This window comes from Corvus moneduloides, chromosome 7, assembly GCF_009650955.1.
Source record: "Corvus moneduloides isolate bCorMon1 chromosome 7, bCorMon1.pri, whole genome shotgun sequence".
Lineage (NCBI taxonomy): Eukaryota > Metazoa > Chordata > Aves > Passeriformes > Corvidae > Corvus > Corvus moneduloides.
In genome coordinates this window covers 7,503,638-7,526,684 of record NC_045482.1, presented here as the reverse complement: position 1 = coordinate 7,526,684, position 23,047 = coordinate 7,503,638, and the positions used below count along the sequence as shown (strand labels likewise).

The following is a 23,047-nucleotide window of genomic DNA, read 5'->3' as shown; positions in this document are numbered from 1 at the left end:
ATTTAATACCACATTAAATACAGTCTGCCTTCAGGACTATCATGTGCCTTCCTGGGAAGATGTCACCCAGATGCTGTAAAAAACCATGGTATTTTAGAAGATCTTTTTTGTTATAATACCTTAAAAAATATAAAACAATAAAAACATTAAAAATAGTGAAACAAATATTTACTAGTTTCACATTAAAGAAACCCATGTAAGTTTCTTACCTTTGTTTTTGGATCTAGAATTTTTACACCATAGATTGAGATTTGTAACTCAACTTTGGGTGTCTTTTGGCCTTCAGATTTCTTGATGTGTCTTGCAAACTGAAACATGAAAAACAACAGCAATCACATTAATAGTAAATTTATTTGTTTTTATTAATTCTCATTTTCTCTCAACTCCCTCCACATTAAGTTGTTTCCTTCCTTCTTCAAAAAGCTTCCCATAAACAACACCAACCATTCTCAGAGTCTCAGCTGGGCACAGACCAGCATTTCTAACTTCACACTACAGAATGCTCCTAAAATTCAGGAAAAAGTATTTTAACATTACTTAGCATGTTCCCCGGTAACTTTTATCTGCTTTTTATGCACTTAATTGCAGCTTTTGCATGAGATTTCTATGAAAGCAGCAGGAACATGAACACTTTCAGTTTAGCAGCTGCCTGGTTGTTGAGCAAGGAACATCAGTGGGTTTTCCACACCCCACTATTTCTACACTCACTTCCATACTTGTGCATGGAGGGTACTTCCAGATGCTCCTTTGTTTTAAACAGGGTCAGTTTGAAAACGCTGCAGTTGTCAACACCTAAGAGGTACTTGATCTATTTTATTCTCAGAATCTATCTGCCAGCAGCCCACTGGATGATGGCTAGATAGCACTTTATATGACTGGGTTGGGTAATGTCTCCTATTCAATATGTTTTCCATCTTTTTCCATCTCATTTTCTAGATGTTAGACTTACCTTTCTCTCTTTCTCTCATGAATACTGCCTATAAAATCAGCACAGTATCTCAAATTTGCTCCTGCATGACAGTTAAGGAGTGCCCTAAATTTGGGTACCTTTCTTAGGAAATATAGGATTGCTCCGTATTTTGCTCCATTACCAGAGCAAAATGTTGCCCTTTTTCTCTCGAGTCTTTGATAGCCTAGAATGGTATTTTCAAATGCATAAATAAGGATGATGATCCACTAAAGGCCAGGAGTTGGAGTCTATGCTTCAGAGCTCTGTTTGAACACATCATCCTCAACATTCCCATTCAAGAATAAACTGGGTGCATAACTCCCCATCAGTACCAATACTCTGTGTCAGAAGTCAGTGGGGACAGTGGCTTTTAGTGCCATCAAGAGTCTAGGATGTCACCAAGGGTGCTGTCCTACCGGACCTGGAAGACACAAGCCTGAATTGCCTTGTGAGAGTGAAGTGCTCAGCTGTAGCCAATTGACACCTCTCCCACAAATCCTTAAAAACTCTGATTACAATTAATTATTCATTTAAGTGATAGCTCAGGGTTTGGATTTTTGCTCTGATCCTTTTCCAACTAGTACTTGGAAAATCTTCCCATAACACAACTGCTTTACACAGTATGACTGTCAATCTCTTACTTAATTTTGCTTATAGGCAGCTTCATTCATGGCAAATTATTAACTAGTTTGGAGAACCACACTAAAAGCACAAAAACCTGTTTTTCCCTTCCTCCCAATTTTATTCCTCATTTTGAAGGTATACTTGTTGGACATTTAATAGCTAAACAATTTATAATTAATCCTACTAACTTCACACAGTAACAGGACTTACCCAGACACTTCATTACTGATTAATGCATCCCAATAGCTGATAAATATCACACACTTGGTAAAACAAACAGCACCCTCCCACCCCAAAAAACCCAAACAACAATCCCCATGAAACCACTCTGTGCCATTCTCAAAACCAACTCTTAAATCTAAATACCCATTTTGCATTTCAACATCTAGGACTGTTACAGTCACTGGCCAAATGTTTTATAAAGGTTCATACAAGATGACTTACTAATGAAAACCAACTAACTGAAAGTCAAGAAAATATAATTTCTAGTCTGCCTCTTCAGCATCATGTATATGCCTCTTGCAACATCCTTTTCACATCTGCCTATTTAACTTCAAGCCCATGTCTTGCATATATAAACTTGTAATACACATTAATCCCTGTATTGTGCCATTCCATATGCACATTTTAATTTTTTTAAAAGACATTTTATAGAAAATTAAATTTTAGAAATCATAATTGCTGGTTTACAGCATTCTGGCCAACAACATTTCTTGACTTTAGAGGACAATTCAAATTCACTACAGAGAAAAAGCATTTTTTTCTTTAATAAAAATCACTCATTGAGCCCCACAAAATCTGTCCTAAATTTTATACTGCAAATTTAAGCTATTTAAGTCTGTGCTTAAATAGGAAAAAGATAGGCCAATCATTGCCTTATTAGCACAGACTGGTTTTTTCCAAGATGAATATAAAACGCCGACTGTCTTTAGACCATTTTCAGATCATACATTTATTCATTACCTGCACCCCACCAGCTTTCCTCTCTGATTTGTAATTTCCTGATGTCCCTTCATTGAATGGGACTTTGAGGACATATGTGATCCCTTTTTTCACTGCTCTGCACTTTGCCAGGTTAAATGGAATGACCACAAAGCCCACAGATCACCTGGGCAGTTTGGACAATCTCAATTCCCAACGTACTCGATGGTGCCCAGAAAGACACCCATGGAACAGACAACCCTGGGGCACACCTCAACTTGAAACAGTCTGGAACTTGGGCAAATCCTGACCTTTGGAAATGTCCCTTTGCAAAGCAGTCATGCGCAAGTATTTCTGTGCAGTAGTGAAGGGAAAGAACAAATAACATTTGATTTTACTGAGTTAAACTCATGGTATATATTGAGAATGACGATGGAATGCTTGATTTTCCAATGGCAATCATCTCAGAGTCTCAAACAACAGCTACAACATGAAAAAGTTGTAGTTTTTAAAGAAAAGAAGTTTTAAAGAGAAAGGTTTTAAAGTAAGCAATGTGAACAACTTGCACAAGTTTTAGAACAGCTGGCCAAAGCTTGCTCCAAGAAGTCATGAAGACTTACAACACTGAGGAAGTTCCAGAAGGCAGTTCTGTGCCAATTCTAAAAAAAGGGTAAACAAACTGACCGTATCACATCTCCATTCTCAAAATGCATAAATCCAATTCAAGAAATAAAGAATTCAAGTGAGACGAAATTAATGACGATCAATATTTTACAAAAAATGCAGCTTGTCCAAGTAGACAAAGCATCTGCATTTTGTATGCCATTATATTTAAGAAAGTGAATCAATAGAAACAAAGTATGAGTTAAGTTAGTTACATTAGTCTCCAGATGCAGTTATAAACAGGAAATTGTCATTGGGAAGATATGTTTCTAATGTATTCCAGCAGGGTTTATTTCTCAAGCATGAAATTTCTTAAGCATTGAACAATGACCAGGAGAAAAATAATTACTGATAAAATCTACAGGCACAAAAAATAAGAGGGGAAAAAAATGGGAGAAAAATAACTAATAACCTGAAATCTAAAAATCATTACAGAGGAAGTTTTCAGACCACAAAGGCTGATGAAGGGGCCAATAACAGAGAGACTCCTCATCAACCAGAACACCACAGACTGGTATCCCAACAGAATCTGTTGTTTTCCTACAGGCAACCCTGCAAATCCCACATGTGGCAACAAACTTTGATTCTTGGGAGACATCCCTGTGAGGATGGGATTAATGAAGTCTTGATAACATGGCAGGCCTTTCCCTAACTGTGGACCTTCTCATGAAACTAAATATGGGAAAATATTTCAAAGAGATCCTTAAGATGACAACAATGGCCGCACTGCATCAGCTGCTTGGGAGAAAACACTCAAATTTTATCTTCTGAGAGTTTCAATTACAGAAGGATGTTGACAAAAAGGAGAAAATAAAATCACAGGATATTTACCAAAGTTAGCAGAGGGCTGGAAAACCCACTTCAAGAAACCCCATCAAATCAAAACCAGGCTAATGGCGAAAGAAACCAATGACAAAAGAACCCCTTCAATACAGACATCCAGACAAATGAGCTTTTTAATCAAAGGTTTACTGGGAACAGTGACTGAACCGCACACAAAGATTAACTCAGAAAATCTGTGGCAGTTTCTTTCTTAGCATTTTTCCTGCCCGCTGTCCTGTGCAATAACAGATAACACACAGATACTGATCAGCAATTTCTTTTATATCTGATGCTCTCCAGAATGCCACGTTCAGACACCTCCCACACTTGTGCGGGGTTTGAACAGCACATCCCATCACTGAGTCAGGTATCAGGAAATTTTCTTTTCTTTATTTCTACTCACTCCTTCTACCTAAGGAAGACCCCAAGGGAGCTCTGGACCTGGGAGATGTACAGACATTATTTTCTCCTATCAGCACACATTTGAAACACAGTAATATTTGTATCTCACACAATAACATGATTATTTAAGAGGGTAAAAATCTGTAGCCTCCCACTGACATCAAAATGGAAAATTATGTAAAATTATAATGAATCACAGCATGGCTGGGGAAGAGACATGAAGGGCCAAATTCTTAAGCTCTTAGCTTATACATATAATGTTCTCAGGCACGAACCCCAGCTTTGGTCCAGCTCAGTGGGATGGGCTAGTTTGTGTTCAGCTGCTTCAGAATTAACATTTTATTTTCATGGCATCTTTTAGGGAAAGAAACAGATACAAATAAACCTATTTTCTACAGTTTAACACAGCTTTAAAAATAAAGAAAAATCACCCATATATTTTGTAATTTATTACAGTAGCAGCGAAAATTGGACACTCTAAGAGACTTATTAAATATGATGTGTTTATGCATCAAGTCTTAGCAAACTACAACCAGAAAAAAAATACCATGGGAAAAAAAACAAACATGTTTTCAAAATATCCAGGAACTGGAGCTAAAGAAACAATTGTTAAGACAAATTTTATCTATATATCTATAAGTCAGTTGAAGCTGTGCAATCAAAACTGTGTGTTTCTCTTTAATATTTACACCTCCCTACACAATTTAAGATTTAATTAAAAATACTTGAGACATCAAAAGGGAGATTATTCTGTGATTTGGGTGCCAATCGTCACCCCAGGGAACACAGGTTCAATTCCATTTAATGCAGGCTACCAGTGAGACATCAGATATTGCACTTCACACAGACACCTTAAAAGATCCCTGGTTTAGGGCAGAGTTGTTGGATAAGATGGGAAACATCTTTGTAACCTGACTTGGAGAAGATGCTTTTCCTCTTTTTTTTCATTAAAACATTCATTATAAGGAAAGATGCCTGAAAAAAAACTCATCAGGCCCCATTTTTTTTGCAGTGCCTTCACATTATCTATTGGTCATGTTATGGTCCAAACTCTCATGGACATTTGGTGTGGCACAATGAAATTATGACCTCTGAAAAATAGCTGTCAAGAGGAAGAAAAGGATGAAAAGACCACTGACATGCAAAATTCAAGCTCTCAATAACCATCTGGGTAGAAATGTATTTTGATGGAATATGTTGTATTTTATTTTCCAAACACACACTGGACTGAGAGGAAGGGTATCCATCTACTATCCAGTGTGGGAGACAACACAGTGCAGTCTTTTTTCCATTTCTCACTTCCTGAAAGAGTTTTTGTGTTTTGTTTTATTTGAGGGTGGGCTGCTTTGTTGTTGTTTTGCTTTGAATTTTTTTGGTTTTTATTTTGCTTGTTTTTATATTGCTTGGTGGCATGGAATTTTGGGGCTCTGTTGGGATTTTTTGGTAGTAGGTTTTTGATATTTTTTCTGTTTGGTTGGTTGGTTTGAGTTGATTTTTTTTTTTTTTTTTTTTTGGAGGGGGGGCAGGGTTTAGTTTTTTTGAGGGGCAGGGTAAACAGGTATTTTCTTATTCAGCTCTTCTCATCTGACTTGCTTTGGCCTTCAGATGTCCTTGACTGGTCCTGAACCACAAATTCCACTTTCTGCAGTACTTCAAAGAGAGCAGTCATGGCTGTAGGGCTTGGCTGGAAATCTCTTTATCCCAATATTAAAGGCTTCTCTGGCCTCCACTCTCTCTCCTTTCAACAACAGATGAAACTGAGCTTTAACACAGAAGGGAGCTCAGAACAATATCCACTGATGGTCCTTTAAGGGCAGCAGCAGGACAGCATCTCTGCATGTGTGGAAGTGTGTGAGCCCTTCACTTTGTGTATCCTTAAGGGTCAAAGACATGATGAAAAATATTTCAAGTGTTTTCAAAGAGATAAATTCTATTTGCATTTTGTCTGGTCATCTCCACTTACAGGAGAAAAGTGGGAGAAAAAAGGATAGTGAATTGAAAGCTGGGTAAGTGAACAGCCTTAAGTTTGGCCCTCACAAAAATGCCCCTTGGCAGACTGTAGAAGGAACAGCCCAAAACTCAGGTATTTATTCTGGTTTCTCCCTAACACTCCTCCATGCAGCTTTCTTACCACTGCTCTGGTTATGCTCCTCCTTCCATCTGTTATGCTGCTGTTTCTACCTGTTCCCACCTCCTGCACTTTATAAGAAGGATCAAATTCATTCCTACAGTCTGATCTACAAGTTATTACCTTCATTAATCAAGGAAAATAATCATTTTGCTTTATAAAATAAATTCTGATTTGACCACATGTAGACATTTGACTCCGGTAGGCATGTTTGGATACAGAATCTGGGTGCCATGTGTTTTAGGCTTTGTTTCGTTCTAGAAATAAGTTTGACCAGAAAACTTGAAGGAAAACATGGTTTGTAATAAATCATGATAATAGTTCACCTTATCTTACAAATTAATATACACATTTTAAAACATTAGTGTCCAACTTTCTTCTTTCTCCTGCAGTACAGCTCCAAGCACTTGGAAAACACAAGAGGAAATCCCACCTAGACAAAACCACAGGAGAATCCTCTACAAAAATTATATAGTTGCTTGAAGAAAACCTATCTTCTAATTGAAACTGTCCCAGAAAAACTGTCAAGAAAATATAAAAGTAGTATTTGGGATAAAAGTACAACGAAGCATCAAAAAAAAAGTTCGTCCAAGATATTTTATGTTTCTGTAGAACATCAGCTCCATCTGCTGGGAAAAATCAGTTTGTGGAATGGCAGCTACAGTTTCTGTGCTGGGCAACCCAACTCTTTGTGCTGAGTTAAGGGCTTTTGATTTAAAGGAGTAAACAGTTGTACATCAAATCTTGACTCTGACACAGGTGGATGACATGAGGGCTTAAGAAAAATGCTTTCTGGTGGCAGTAATTCATGGTCTGTATATCACTGTAAGCACATGACTTCAAAAGCTTATTAGAGCGATGCATGTCGCTTGTAAAAATAGCTCTGAACATTAAGCAAGTGTCAGTTGTTTTTCTGCTAGCTATTAATTTTAATGAAAAACAAATTATGATTAGTAACACTGCAAACTAAAAGCAAATCCAGATAATTAAAAATATAAATATGGCATCACAAGCTACATATCGTCTAAAAACTCTCCTACTCCCAAAACCACTTTATATTTCTTTCCATATATAACATTAGTTTTTTAAACTGTTTTAATTGCTTAAAAATTTTCAAGTAGCATTTTCTAAAAAAGAAGCTACAGATGTGTGCTTAATAATAAAATACAGTACCTCTAGGCTTCTCTTCAAAGAATACAGATGCACAACGTAAGTCAGTCTTCAAATGAGTACTCAAATAATTGGGGATTGTTTCAAACATAAGAGCCTTTTATTGCTCTCTGAATTCTGTTCCAAGATTTTTCAAGTCCTTCTGAAAGTCATCTTTATTTACTTTGGAAGTTCTCTAATAAACTTGTGATTAGGTAAGATCACATGCAATACTTGATATCTAAGCTCCAAATTCCAAACTTGAAGGAAATAGTGTAATTCTGGCAGTGACTATTCGGACTTCTATCTCCAAGGTGCTTTACTTGCGGAACGTGTGTAGAAAGAGCAGGTATCTACACACTCCAGTGACACCATGAATATATACACAACATTTCTGGCTCTGCCCACGCTTCTGAGAGCAGTTATTTGAAATCCTTTCTGGAGCTGCTTTCAGAGAAAATTATTTCCATGTGTGAAATCATAGAATTCAACCCACCCAAAGCCTCCAGTGATTAGTGAGAGCCCAGGCCAGCCTGGGGTTCCACCAGCAAGACACTCAGCATTTGGTTTATTTAGGAGTCCAATAAAACACCATTAAAACGGAAGCAAAGCTTCTCCATAGCAGGATATCACTGTGACAGATTTCTGCACAGAACTAACTTTGCTAAGGGTATTGGAATTTTATAAAGACAAACTACACAAGTTTGTCTTTATAAAGACAAACAAACACACACATTTTGTTTTCCCTGGTAGAATGCTGCAGTGCTTAAAAAGGGGTCAAACTTAGCCTGAAACGCTTGAAAACAACTAGGCAATGATGACTGACTAACTGCAGCACAATAAGTCTTTTTAGCACGAAACACTCTAAGAATTGACTAAACGAATCTTTAAAGGCAGCTGTATTGTTTTGGTAGAGTGAAAAAAACAGCAAAGAATGTGTTTTAATACCTTAATATGACTACTGATCCATCTTGTAAAGATGACTTTTTCAAGGGAAAACTGAGTCTCAAAAGCTGAGCTACATGAGTAGTTTTATGTTTCCTTTCTGCATGTTTTTAGTATAACACAATCATTTTTTTCAATACTGACTCCCCACGTTTTCTGCCCATTTCCAAGGAACTTGTTTAAATGAATAATGAAAAGCCTGCAAAAAAGTTATGGAAAATGCAGTAGTAGGGAGAAAGATTTCTACATCTAAGTAAACTCAAAGGCCAATAGCTCAAAGCAGCTAAGCATGAAGCAGTGCAATTCCACAAGAAAAAGGCAGTGGAGTGGACCAGCACAATCAGCATTCCCTACCCCAGCTCACAGCGTCTCAAGAGCTCTGAGCTCACCAGCTCTCACTCAGCAGTCAAGTCAAAGCCGTGTTAACTAACAACAACCCTCAACAAGTCATTGCACCCGGATATTTTCAGTTGTCTATCAAGTCCCTTGATGCCTAAGCACAAGTAACCAAGAAGAAATTGTAAAAGTCTGATTTTCTCAGCTGTAGCTGGGGATGGCAGCTAAAACAAATTCATGCTACCTCAGTTTGTACTAATGAAGCCCAAAACAAGCCCGATGAACGAGTATTACCCATTGAAGTACATGAACTTTATAAATACTTGTGAATAATTTCATAATCTGTGAGACAACTAAACGCTGTACACAGCAGAACACCTGACCATACAGGCATAATAAGGAAGAACCTACACACTAAAGAGATTAGTAAAAGCACTTCTTCCAGTGATGCCATGATGATTTTTTGCCCTTTCTTTTATACCCCCTTTATATACCTTTTATAACTTCTGTATTCTTAGTGCTTTTTGCCTACATTCTTGGACTTGTTTGTCAAGCTGAGAGACTAAACATTTTAGAAGCTTCATAGCTAGGAATCAGTGTGCCCCAGACCCCAAGGTTCTCTCCAGAACACATTCTGTAAACTAAGATAGAACCATCCAGGGGAAGGCTCCTTGGGGAGGGGGGCTCACTTGAGCCTCTCATTGGGGAATCTTTGATAGATATGCTAATTAGTAAAACCTATAATGTTATACCAGATCTTTTGGGGGTGTGCATTTTGCAGTGTGCATGGAGGTGCATTTGAACTGGATGTGGTGCACCTAAGGATCCTTAAAATAAATACAAAGGCAAAATCCCTTTTTTCCTTCTAACCATGTTTGATTCTTGATTTTAAGACCAGGAAAAGGCAACACTAGAGCCAATGAATTCACTTAGAAAACTCACAGAGTGTCTTAGTTGTGAAAGGAGGTTAAGAGTACGTTCCATTTATGTTTCATCAAAAATTCTTACCTTTAATTTTCTAACAGCATCTCTTACAACTTCTGTGCCTTTGGGCTGCTCCACTTCTGTACTGCCAAGAAACTGAAAAGATTGTAATTTGTGAGCAATAAGTTATGCATTTAAAGGCCTAATCTACTAGAGTAATCTTATTTTCCAATTACTTCCAAACAGCATTTTGGAAAGGCAATTGTTTCTATAGTTGATAAATAAAAAATCTTCACACAGCTATTTCTAATCGAGAAAATAATAAGAATTAAATTCTAAACTAACATTACCATTATCAAAATTGACTTTAAAAGAACATCCTATAAAAATCTGTAAATTAGAGGTTAAACTACCTTTTTCCACAGGGAAATTGCCACTTAGCTAATAAATTGTTTTAGAAAATAATGAAAAAATGATTAAAAACTACTGATAGGAGATACTACCCATGGATCAACATGAGCCAATCATCTAGACTATGCCACTAAAATGTTCATACAAGATGTAAGACAAATTAAAAGCACAGATTTTCCTCTCAGAGCTGCTTGGATAGTAATTTCATAGATGTACAGGAACTAGGCTCCAGCTTACGTAAAACAAGAGTCATATTCAAGTAGTTTCTATGACGGTTCATATTTTTACCAAGTCAGGTTTTAATGAAAACCAAACATGTGTCTTTTCATATCTAAAGTATAATATTCCAAAGGGACCTTATAATTTCTTTATTTGTACACTGAGATGCTTTTATGTTCTGTACAGTCACACTTGCCTTTTACTGTACTGTTACAAAAGGTATGATAAGTCTGCCTGAAACCCATCTGTGTAATACACTAATTCATTTTCAATTGCCCAATTTTCACACTGAAGTACAGTTAAGTCACGCCATGTACATGTATATGCTAAAATAAGGCTAGGAAAATAACAACCTCCCTTTTTTCCAAAGTACAGTTTTCTGTGTACCATGACACACAGAGGCGTATACAATTTTTAAGTCCGAGCCACTTCAAAAGGAATTTAAATTTGCCAAGATACAGACAATTTCAACAGAGTAACTCTGAAGATTGTAGTTCTATTAAACCTTCCAAGCATGTTTAGTGTAGTCAGTGTGTTCAAGGTTCTCCTGCAAAGAAACTGTGCAGCTCCACCAATAATGAAGCCTCATTAGACATTTGCTACTGACTCTGAAATATGATGTGCCACCTTGCATACAACAGTGTGTAAATCAAAACACCAGCACATCTACTGTCAATATTCTCTACCATTCCAATTCTCCAGCCAGGAGACCAGAGGTTTGGAAAAACAAAGCAGAAGGCTCTGCTATTGATTTGATGTCTTGCATTCAACATCTCCAATGACTTTAGACCAAGGGGGTGATCTTGCCTGGAAAAGTGATAGCGGCACAAAATGCATGTAAAGAAGGAGGAATGACTCTTGGACATTATGGATACTGCACGTGGCAGAGACAAAAAGCGAAAGGTGAGTGAATATATGTGAGCAAAGAAACCCCAAGCCAGTGTGTAAGGTCAGATGACAGTCTAAGAGCAAGGTTGAAACACCAGCATTACCAGCTATCCACACACAAGCATACTTATATCCACCACACCTGGCAGAACACGAGAGGCAGAAGTGTAATTGCTGTCAGTTTGTGAGCAGGTCACAGTACGTGATACATGGAGCAGGAATCCTGCATAAACACAGGAACAACAGCTGCAGGTGTGGACAAGGCTCCATGAGCACAGGTCACTGCTGCCCATGGACAAGCTGCCAGCTGAGACAGAGGCCTCATCCATGGCTGTTTCCTCACACTTGTGCTGTTTTCAAACTGGCAGCACCGGTGTCAGTGTAAGCAGCCTGGTACTGCTCGATACAGATTTAGGGCCAGGCTCAGGTGGAACTGGGTAACGCACACAAAGAGATGCCCCAGGTTATGCTGCCTTGCCTGCAGCTACTTCTCCAGAAGGGCACAGGGTTGCCCTACATTTTTTATTTACTTACTTCCATCCAGATGACTGAAACCTGATACAGCTAAGAAAGAAATAAGAGTAATTTCCCCATAACTCCCCTCCCAGATCTCTCCTCCCCTTCACAGTCCAAGAAGGGTCAAGGTTTCTTTGCTGTATTCAGTAAATCCCAGCAGCAGACCAATTTTTCCATGAACAGTACCTTCCACAAATACAGTTTTCCCAGGGGCTTGTATCTCATGCTAATTCACATTACTGCCTCGGAAAATGTAAGCATCAAATTAAGCTTCTGCCACAGCTGGGGAATCTGTTAAATGCCACTGAATTTTAAAGCTTATAGTAATGTTCCCCAATCCAGAAATTATCATTTATGATCATGGAGGGGAGGGAGAAGTAGACTTCTAAACAGAAAGATAAACTGCTAAAAGCAGTTTAAAAGACTAACAAAACCTGAAGAAAAACTCATTGTGTTTGCTCAACGAGTTACGAAAGAAATAAGCAACCAAGACTCAGAGAATACAGAAACACCATGAGCCTTATATCAGCATTTAAGGAACATAACCCACTAGGCTGCCGTAAGTCATTGACTCTCTTCCAGGTGAGTGTTGGCTTTGACAGTAAGCACCATCACTGAAATTTCTATTGCTCTCAGCAGTTTTGAACTGGAGGCAGAATTCAAGCTTGTGCATATTAAACTGTTAAGCATAGGAGAATATAGTAAAACAAGTTTAATCTAGATATACAGAAAAGATTGGTAGCTTAAGTGCTAATACCAAGCAAAAATTACAAGGCCATACTATAGATTGCACTGTTTGTGTCTATTTCTATCTCTTTTAATTGCAATTGTACTTTTTTTTTATTCAGGTGTATTCAAATTGCTTACACATTTCATGCATACAGCTTTCATGCTCGACCGCCCTTCTTTATTTCTTGGTAAGAGTAATAAAAAGAAAACCAGAAATTAAGAGGAGATACTCCCAATATTTTTATTAATTGGACTGCTCTATTTGGAGAAAAAAATAGACAGAATTTCAAACCAAGACAGGTTATTTTCTAACTGTAACAAAAGAATGACTATGCAATATAGGTTTAACAAACAGCTAATATTTTAACTAGAGGCTTTTTATTGCTTGCTTTTTTATCTGCTCTGTACCTTTTCCATGTCATCTATCATCATTTTCTGCTTAATATTAGGTACCAATTACTGTGGTATTACTCATGATAGTTAAGCTAAGCAAACAGATGTATTTGCAAAGCTGGGGCTTCAGCTGCCAAGGTCACTGTGACATTTGTACAACCCCTGGCACAGCAGACACGCCGCCACCAGGATTTCTAAGGGAAGCCACTAACAACTAACTCACCACCCCCATGAAATGGAAAGGTGGCCATTTCATTATGGTCTTTTCAGCAGATTTTTCTCACCAAATCTCACACAAACACAGAGAAAAATATTTGTTATATCAAGAATTTGGTCCAGCTGTGGCATGAGTAATACAAGTATCCATCATGGAAGAGTTTCTGCAACAAAAATTTCAAAGCAAAAGGGGTAAATAGGAAACTTCCCTTTTCAATCCCAGGCTCCTTTAGGGAGCAATACTGATCCAGAGTTTTAGGTGGGAACTTGGCAAGTCAGTGTTTGTTTTCAGCACTTAAGGTTCCCTTCTGCCACCCAACTCATGCAGAACAACCAGCATTTGAAACCTAAGTGAGCCAAGCTAACCCAACTCCTACACTTCATTGCAGAAGAGAGAAACAGAAAATAACTGTTTCCCCTTGGATCATTCACTATTAATCCTAAATGCAAACTAATAAATGCATTAAATGCTTAAGTGTTCTTTACATAAGTAATGTACTCAAACAAATAATACAGCTGAAAAATGTTTACGCACGACTGCTACATCTATTGACTGTCTGCAGCTAGCAAAAAGATTATTCTTGAGATCGGTGTACTCCATGCATAATAAGCCAATTCAAACAGACGTGATACATAATTTAGGTACGCCACTAGACACAAATATTTATGTGTTGTTTAGTATTAAGAGTAAGTTCATCATGATCATATTGAATTTTTGTTGGATACTTTAAGAAGTTGGAAGATGACATTTAGTATTTTGTATAATGTAAAGCAAGCTAAAGCAATTTTCCTTACCACACATTCTTTACAGCAGTCTGCCATTCTTCCAAACATATTTCCTACAAAACTTATGAAAGGTTATTTTTCTAATCTATTACTAATTCTCATTTCACTTGCAGCTGTCTGTAATCAGAAATAACTCTTATGAGGCCAACAGATCTTATCAGTCAGAACCATTTAAGTGTTCCTTTAATGTACAGTGATGTTTGCCATTAAGAAAGCAAGCTGTTGGCCAGCCATATACAAGACAAACACCTCAGATCAAACCATTTAATATATAATATTAGCAGACAACCAGATGTGTTCACTCCACATGCAAAGATTTGCAAGATAATGCAGCTGCAAAGAATTAACAGACACTGTTTCAACATATTAAATCAACAGAGGTTTTATCACTGACAGCAACTGAGAGAAAATTCAGCCCTGTAATGGCCAGGAGGTCTGTCTTACACAACAAGCTATCAGACAGACCCTCTGTGGGGAATATCTTTCTCAGAATGCAGGTGAAATTTACCTATACATTAATGTGAACACGACATCTTTTTTGGTCCAATTCCATAGTGAAGTTATTAAAACTGCTTTTAAAGTTGTATTTTGTCTGGAGAAACTATTAAAATAAAAGGTAAATAATCTTTTACTTTGCTGGCTCACTTAAAAGTCAATTCAAACATAAGACAACTTCAGGCATCCAGAATCCTTTACAGTTCTGACAAGTCTGCTGCTGTTCTGATGTGCCCAACAGGTCTTAGTAAGGTCATGTGACTTGTTAAGGTTAGCAGTTCACTTTTTTTTCTTGACATTAGCAGGAAACTCTCCAGTAATTCTTCCCCTGGCAGCTTAGATTTTGACCCTCAACATTTTACTGGCTTTATATGCAAAGCATATCCAGGTGCTTTTCTTCAAAGCTTAGGGGGGGTAAAAAACCTCTATCCATGCTTAGGAAAAGTTAGTTTTACCAGACTAAAAAAAATGAAGAAACTTGACTCTTGATTAAGAAATAGTTTTAGTTTAGTCACTTCTAAATATTTAATGTAGATTTTCGCTCTTCCAGTAGAGAGCAGTGTAGGATATTTTAATAATAAAACAACATCTGTTTTCCTTTGTCATCACATTTCAATCTTAAAAAAAGCCCAGTCTTCCACAGTGCCACATTTCTTTTTTACTCTGAAATTCCTGAGCATTAAAGGTTCTCTTTTATGCAGACTTAAATGGAATTATATGAAAACAGTACTTGCCAAACTCATACAATAAAGGAAAAAAAGCAATGCAAAATTAGTAGATACCTGCTGCCAGCATTTGACAAATTAGCTCCTTCCACTTCCTCCATTCTACAGGGATGCTGATTTACCGATGAAAGGAAGACAAATGTATCCACATTGTGATAGCACCAGAAGAACGGTGTATGAAACAAGAATGAAAGAGAAGTGGGACCAGTTTTGAACAAGTGTCTAAGCTATTAACACTCCATAAGCACAGGCAGAGTTTTTGCTCAGCCTTGCATTCATGAGCCTTCTCCATCACTCAAACAGCAGAAGGACAGCATGGACCATAAAACAAACAACACTTTGTATTTTGGGTTCCTTCTCTTTCCCCACCCCACAGTCCAGTTCCTCACCTGCAGCTGCTTCCTTGGTTCTCTACAAATACATGTTCTTGCCAGAGCATTTAAATGTTTGGATTTTTCCCCTTTGGGGAAAAAACAACTCCCAGGCAAGATTGCCACTCAAGTGAAAGCAGAAATCCAGCTCACCACATGGGAGTATGAGGCAGCAAAGTGACACAGATATCAGCACATTCCCTGAATATCCCCTGCTTGTCTGACATCTAATGTTCGACACAAATGGTGGCCCTCACTGGAAAAAAATTCTAGGCATTTTTTGAGGGAGTGTTCAAGCACTACTGGCAAAAAAGGAAGATGAATGCACAGCTAAAAACATTAAAAAAAAAAAAAAAAAAAAAAAAAAAAAAAAAAAAGGGATATCTAATGGAAATCAAATATTACCAGGTATTTAATCCATCAACAGAAAATATTTACTCTAATTAAGATATGAAGAAAGAAAAATCAATTTAATAAGTTATTGAAATGTTTGGGGAGAAAAAAGAAAGCTATAGAGAAAGGATCATAAAATAATTAGGTGCAGAGAGCCCCACTGGTTTAATTTGTACTTTCTTCTATTCTCTATAAGTGCACTAATTAAGAGCTCTCCACCATCAAAGGTACAAGCAGTCATTTCAGTCTTTCAGTCTGGATCTATTAATAAATAACAAAGAACATTATTTGATAACTAATGCTCAACAGCAGACAGACAGAGACAACAGACATTTCCCTGGAGTGGTGCACCTCACCTGGATGTGGCTTCTGCCCAAATGACTGGAAACAGGAATACATAGAAATATTCTGGCAAAAATACCTGAGAAACTGAGGACATGTGGCAGCCCTAAGCCTGCCTAGATCTGTTTTCTAACCCATGTCCAGATATGGTAAGAAGAGAAATTATGCAGCTGCTGACTGGAAGAAATCTGATGTGTGGTCCAATGGAGCTGAATCTAGCCCAGTGTAACCCTAAAGGCCAAAGAATGGAATAATTACACCAGATCACATTCCCCCTCAAGTCCCACTGCAGCCAGAAGGGAGAATGGCACAGAAAAAGAAAAATACAATAGGATTATACATTTGTATTACCAAAAGCAGCTTTTTTGTAAAGCAGAATGTCAGAAGACTTTAAGACACACTTGGTAAATGATCAAAACTTACATCTTCTCCAGAGAGATCAGTGTGGTCACATGCTAGGGGGGATATCAACAAGGATAAAATCAAAAATCAAATCAGATTGCAACACAGCTATCAAAGCTGTGCTCTGCATTAAACCATCTAATTCTAAAGATAAAATAATGCTAATACAGCTAGAACCAGCACAAGGGAGATAAGAGCAGGTTGAAATACAGAAAGAGTAGAAAAGGTAACACATGTACCTTGTCAAGACTGTCACTACAGAAAACACCAGTTATACAAGAGAAAACACTCAGCATTTCTCCAGTCCTTCAATCTCCCCAGCACTTCAGAAGCACGTCTCAAACTGAACCATGCCCTGAAGAGCTGTCAGACTGAACCTGAAGATTAGAGAGGAGCTGGGGTGGTGAAGGGGGTGGACCCTGACCTCCCATTGCACATACCAGCATCAGCCACCCTGCAGCTACCCAGACTGCAGGCACAGGCTGAGAACAGCATAGCTGCCCCCAGACTGACTCCCACCTGAGGCACTGACCAGGAAAGAACGTTCCCCTGGCTCTGCTCCGCACACTTGTTACCTGGAGCTAACCCTTCACTCCCACTCTGAGTGAGGAAGCAGCAGCAGGAGGGTAATGGGGATATGTCTTAGGGATATTCCAGCTTGGAGCAAAAAAGGCCAACAAGTTAAGTCACTTCTAGAAAATTCTTTAAAAACTTTGATGTTTGGGAAAAGGGCTTAAAAAGGGAACATTTTGCCCGTGCACAAAAGCAGAGCTAATACTAGCAGTATATCATGCTGAAGGCCTGTTTTCTTTTTTAATCCCAGGTGTACTTCTCATAGCTGATAAATAAAATCAAGGATAACATTTGGCATGCAATAAACAAGGGCAGGAGAAAATGGCAGTGAGAGCAAATTCATCACTGGAAAACGATTTCTCATCATATATTCCCTGGCTGAGACTGGGTCACACAGGTTCTTTTGATCATTCTTTCCTCATGTGTGGTACAGTGTTCTTTAGCCTTCACATGCAAGAATCCTGTGCTCAGAGGTTGGAAAAAATGAAGGCGTAAATTAAAGAATGACACATTTCCAAATATATCTATTGTGCTTAAATTTGGACATACTCTGTGTTTCCAGTTTTGGCTTTTTACACATGTGAACCGATTATTTTTTTTTGGTAGGTAAGAGAAACTGTCAGATCCTTTTACTCCTTTGGGAGTAACCCAAAGGCACCATCCTCAAGTTATTACAGCTCTTTTGCTTCAATTCACAAACTATTGACACTTAACACCAAACAGTGGCATCAAATCACTGTCTTCTGTTTCTCTGCCACTGCTCATCAACTCTGCAGAGCCTCCTGTGGCATATCTGGATACTGCCTGGAAGTTTAAGGATAACTAACAGGAGAACACCCAAGTGAGCATAGTATTGACTAATGTGATCTGGCTTGACCCTGTATGTGGCCTGAATTGCTTCCGACTTGCATGGAAAATGACTGAGCCATCCCACTACAGATGCTCAATAACATCCTTGCTGGCTCCTGCAACCCTCTGCTGTTACTCTCATATTAGTTTAGATTCCATTTAGTTTGTGACCTCCAAGAATTAAGAACTGTCAGCTCTAAACTGACTGGTCAGTGTTAAAATACAGCATACCTTTCATTCTGTAAGGATTTTCACTGCTGAACCAATATTCAATGAAGGCGTGCACAAGAACCTTTCTGTATCAAGACAGGACAAACAAACCTAATTACCAAACCTGACACTTCCTTTAGAAAGGGTATTCAGACGTGAAAAGCCTCTGATACACACTGAAGACACATCCCACTGCTAGCATGCCTCAATTTAGAAAATTTATATTCCTGACTGGATTGTTTCCAGTAAAAAAAGGTTTAATTTACCTTCACTGAAGAAAGCCACCTAAAAATAATTCATATTCACTGTTTTATACATCAAATTTTCAGCTTCAGAAGAAAATAATAACAGAGTAGACAGATTTTTCAGCTTTACAAGTCCATAATTAGACAGATTTAGTTCTGCACCACAGCAATTGGATTTAACTCAAGCATCATTTCTTCATGAAAATTGTAAAGCCAAACTAGGCCCTTAAATGTACTAAACCACTATTTTTCATTAAGTCCTAGATATTTTCAGATATCTTAATATAACAAATTTGATATAATTTGCTGCTTTTTTTCTTTTTGTTTTCATGAGCCAGATGCCAATGCAGTGATTTAATTTACCTTAACATAAGACAGAATTGCAACAACTCCTACATTCTTTGTACAGATGTGAAATGTAATGTTGGAAACTTCAGAACACAGAGGCCTGTTTGCTTCACTTCCCCCTTAACCTCTGCAGATGCCAGCCAGCAACACTGGCCATTCAGTAGGAACTTCACTGCACTGCTGTATGAGAAAGCATTTAATTGTTACTACTTGTGTAAACCCACTACTCTACCCAAGCTGAGGTTAAAGATCATCTTCTTCAGCACTCCCTTATGGAAAGGGCAGATTTCCACATCCACTGGCCCCTCAAAAAACACACCCTTCTCCAGTAAAATGTTACAATTGAAGGAACAGCAAGATGAAGATCCCAGGTGCTGCTATTCTCACAGCAACGTGAACACCCGGCATAAATCATCCAGAGCTGCTGTCCTAGCTGCTGACTATCTGGCCCTGCTGAATTAACACCCTGGTTTTCATAACCCCACTGTTCCTTTGAATGCAGCACCTACTGGTCAGCTCTGTATTAGCATCCTGCAACTATCTCACTGTTTTTTACAAAATACAGCAAGCTGAAGCTTGAACTCTGTTAAGCTCCATCTGTCCTGCTGACTTTTCGTCCTGTTAGAAATATTAGGCCTATCAAACAAAACCTCCCCAAGAAGAGTGAAAACTGAACTGAGAAACAAAAAGCCCTTATGAAGAGCCAAGACACGCTGCCAAGCATGTGATAACAAAAGCTACCTTAATTCATAAAACTGGCAAAACCACTCTGCTCTACCAATAAGGTGAAGCTTTCTAAAACTGGGGGCATTTTGATGCATGCAGAACTTTTGGGGTGCACCTCTGAGCCAGGAGAGCAAACAGGCCATGACACCACACAAGATCAGCTGCTCCTTCCAAGAGATGTTTCCCAGATGAGTTCATCATTAGGAAGGGCTCTGAGCACAGGCTTCAGATTCTTTCTTTCATAACAACAAGTACAAGACCAGCCAGGAGTTTCCATGTGCCAGCTCAAGGTGGGATTGTGAAATTCTGAGCATTCAGCCTGTAGCAACTGAAGCTGGACACAAAACTATTATAGTCTTCCTCTGTTCAATGCAAATAAATTCTACTGTTTCTGGAAAAAATTGTGATGGATTTATATACATATACATAGTGTATATACATATTAATAAATAAAACTAAAAAGTATTGAAGTTATTCTTTTGTACTGGAAAACACGAAAATATCTCATAAAAGCAAAGATGACATTCCACAGACGTTTCCCATTTTGTGGTTAAAGTTTATTTTGATCTAGTATATATCTCCCTTGTTCTTGACTAACATAATACTGAACTTGTACTATCACACTTTCCCCATGGCAACATGCAATGACATTATAAACACAGAAACAGGAATTCCCTGTGCGACAAAAACCAGAAGTCACAGTTAGGAACAAAATCTTCATTCCAACACAAATAGCCTCAGTAATAGGAACAAATAACTATTGTCCATGACTCTCAGTTTATTAAAGACCTTTTCCAGTTTAATGTGAAATAAGAAATTGCCTATTTTAAGGACACTGCATTGCATCTGAATCAGGACTTTTAATACTGCAAAGCTTACTGCACCATAATTAGAATAAATGACTCCTGATTTAATTCTTGATTCAGAGAATCAATGTGCTGTCAAACAGAGGACAAGAAGCACACCAGAAAAGAGCTGTTCTAAACAAAGAGCAATGAATGTATGTAGCTAGAGCTTTAGCAGCTCGGAAATATGATACAAATTTTGGTAGCCTTTTCAAGGAACCAAATTTTGAACATAGTCTCAATTTATTTTTTTAATCTATCGTCACCAAAGATCATCTGGTCTTTAAATTCTAGTATTGTAGTATACATACATTCTGTGGGCAAGATAATTGACACCAGAGGACAGATACAGGTGCTGAGGAGTATTAAAGGACAGGAATATGAAGTGTGAAACACCTTTGTTGTTGTTTTTTCTTTGGTTGGTTGGTTTTTTTCCTAAACTGTAGATTTCCTATACAGAGAACCACTTAATTTGTAAAGAAAGAATAAGCCTAATGTTTTATTAGTAAAGTAACTTCAGTGGGAAAATGTTGAGTCAGTATGCAAAGTGTAATCCACAATCACATGGATAATCTACAAGAATATGCTAAATTAAATGCTATATTCACAGAAATTAATACCAGCATTTTGATAAAAGTGGACAAGAAAATGTCTGTGTTCAACTAAAAAGGAATTGCTTTTCCTTGCTCCTAGAAACTACTTCCTAAGCTCCATCTACTTCTTTAAATGTGTTGGTAATTTTATACAAATGACACATATAGATGTCTTTCTGAGTTGTTACATTCACAGAATACCCTCAGAAATTTTCAGAGAATATTTGACTGGGATAGCCAAGTCAAAATCAAATTAGTTACTTGTGGAAGGAACTAATTCTGCAGAGAGAGAAGGTCCATGCAGCAGATAAAAACACAGAGGACAAAGCAGAGCAGTAGCCATGCCCTTAAAACTGCATCACGTTTGAAGTTCTGACAAAATATCTTTAAGTGGGTACCTTGGAATAAAAGAAAAAGGACAGGTAACCTGCACTGGTTCTGGGTGCTTTGATTACCCAGACTGAAAAGGGGCAATAGCAACAAGACAGCACAGCTGGGAGGCAAACTGAGAAAGCGAGCCAAGGGCAGAGGCTGGAGAGGAAATGGCACTTCAACCACAGCAGTTTGACAGCATTTTCATCTACTACGGGTTCTTGACCACAGCACAACATAAGCTGTTCAAGGGCTTTTGGGAACTACATTCAAGATTTTTACGGGAAAACACAAACATCTTGGAAATGTTTCTTTCCATGGCTGGGAATGTACTCTTAACATACATCTGCCTCACTGTCTGTGAATGTCCTGCTGCACAGAATCAAACCCTACTCTGAACCCCTCCTCTTCAATTCCATCACAGATTCTGGAAACAAGTACTACTCAGGCAATGGGCCTCAACAAGAAAAGCACTTCTTACATTGGTTTAGCTGTACTGGATCTTTCACTTTTCCTCCAGGGAATGGGAAGTGTCTTCTCTGTGATGATTTCTGTTTTATGAGCCTTTCTATATTCTCTCTTGTTAATCTGTTTTTTAGAAGAAGCTCTCTTTTTTACACATCATCACTCATGCAAGACAGCTATAAAATAGATGTGATCACCATAATTCAACACCTGGCCTTCAGGCACTTGAAGAATATCAATAACAGAGTTTTTTTTCAAAAACTGGCTAGGATGAGTCATTTATTTTAAAATAATATTTGGAACAGAAAGAACTGCCTCTTTATGTTATCATTTAACAAATGTGCAGAGCAACTACTTAAACACAGGAAATATTCTTCCCACTGAACAGTACAAATTAGAAAACTGAATTTTCTTATTAGATTGATTATTTTAGCAAAATGCAATAATATTTCATAGCAACTATTTCAGCCTGACAACATCAGATATTAAATTAAACCACCATTATCATGACCTTAGATCCACCAGCAGATGAGATGGACATCTTGGATGAACTGTTTAAGAGAACATAACTGAAAAGGAAAGTAATCTGTAAATTATTTTACAATGGCAATTAATCCAACAAAAATACTGGCTTTCACCTCTTACTTCATAAAAAACATTATGTCTTTCAATAAAAGACCCCAATCTGGTGCTGAAGTGGTAAAATTAATCTAGTTGAGGTCATTATAGTGATACTCATACCATTAGGTGAACACAGATCAGAAAACTGTATTCTAAAATCCTTCATATAAGGATTTGGAGTCTTCCCTAAATAGCAACCTAAACCTTTTCACTAAGAGAGCAGGTATTTAGAAGACATTTAATCTTGAGCTCAAGGCATGGAAGCAGAGTTCAAAATTTGGGGTCTGATTTGAGAACAGAGATTTGGGGCAGATATGCGGAAAACCTTCAATATTACCTCAGTTCCTTATCTTTAAGCTGAGGATAAGTCACTCATTTCTTATCTGCATTATCATTTAATTATCCCAACTGAGAAGAAAGCTCATGAGAGAAGTCCAAGGTCTTCTGTTGC

At 37.9% G+C, this 23,047-nt stretch overlaps 1 protein-coding gene across 7 annotated transcripts in view; it reads right to left on the bottom strand.

Moving 5' to 3' along the window:
- The window catches only part of GULP1 (GULP PTB domain containing engulfment adaptor 1), a 96,871-nt gene that overhangs the window by 33,149 nt on the left and 40,675 nt on the right, over positions 1-23,047 (bottom strand). For 5 of the 7 annotated variants that reach the window (XM_032113898.1, XM_032113895.1, XM_032113894.1 and 2 more), the window contains 2 exons: positions 9,948-10,019; positions 210-308 (listed from right to left, as the gene is read on the bottom strand). In XM_032113898.1, coding sequence (XP_031969789.1) covers positions 210-308; positions 9,948-10,019 — 171 coding nt within the window. The remainder of the gene's footprint in view (positions 1-209; positions 309-9,947; positions 10,020-23,047) is intronic. The other 2 variants (XM_032113897.1, XM_032113896.1) reach the window with 1 other exon arrangement.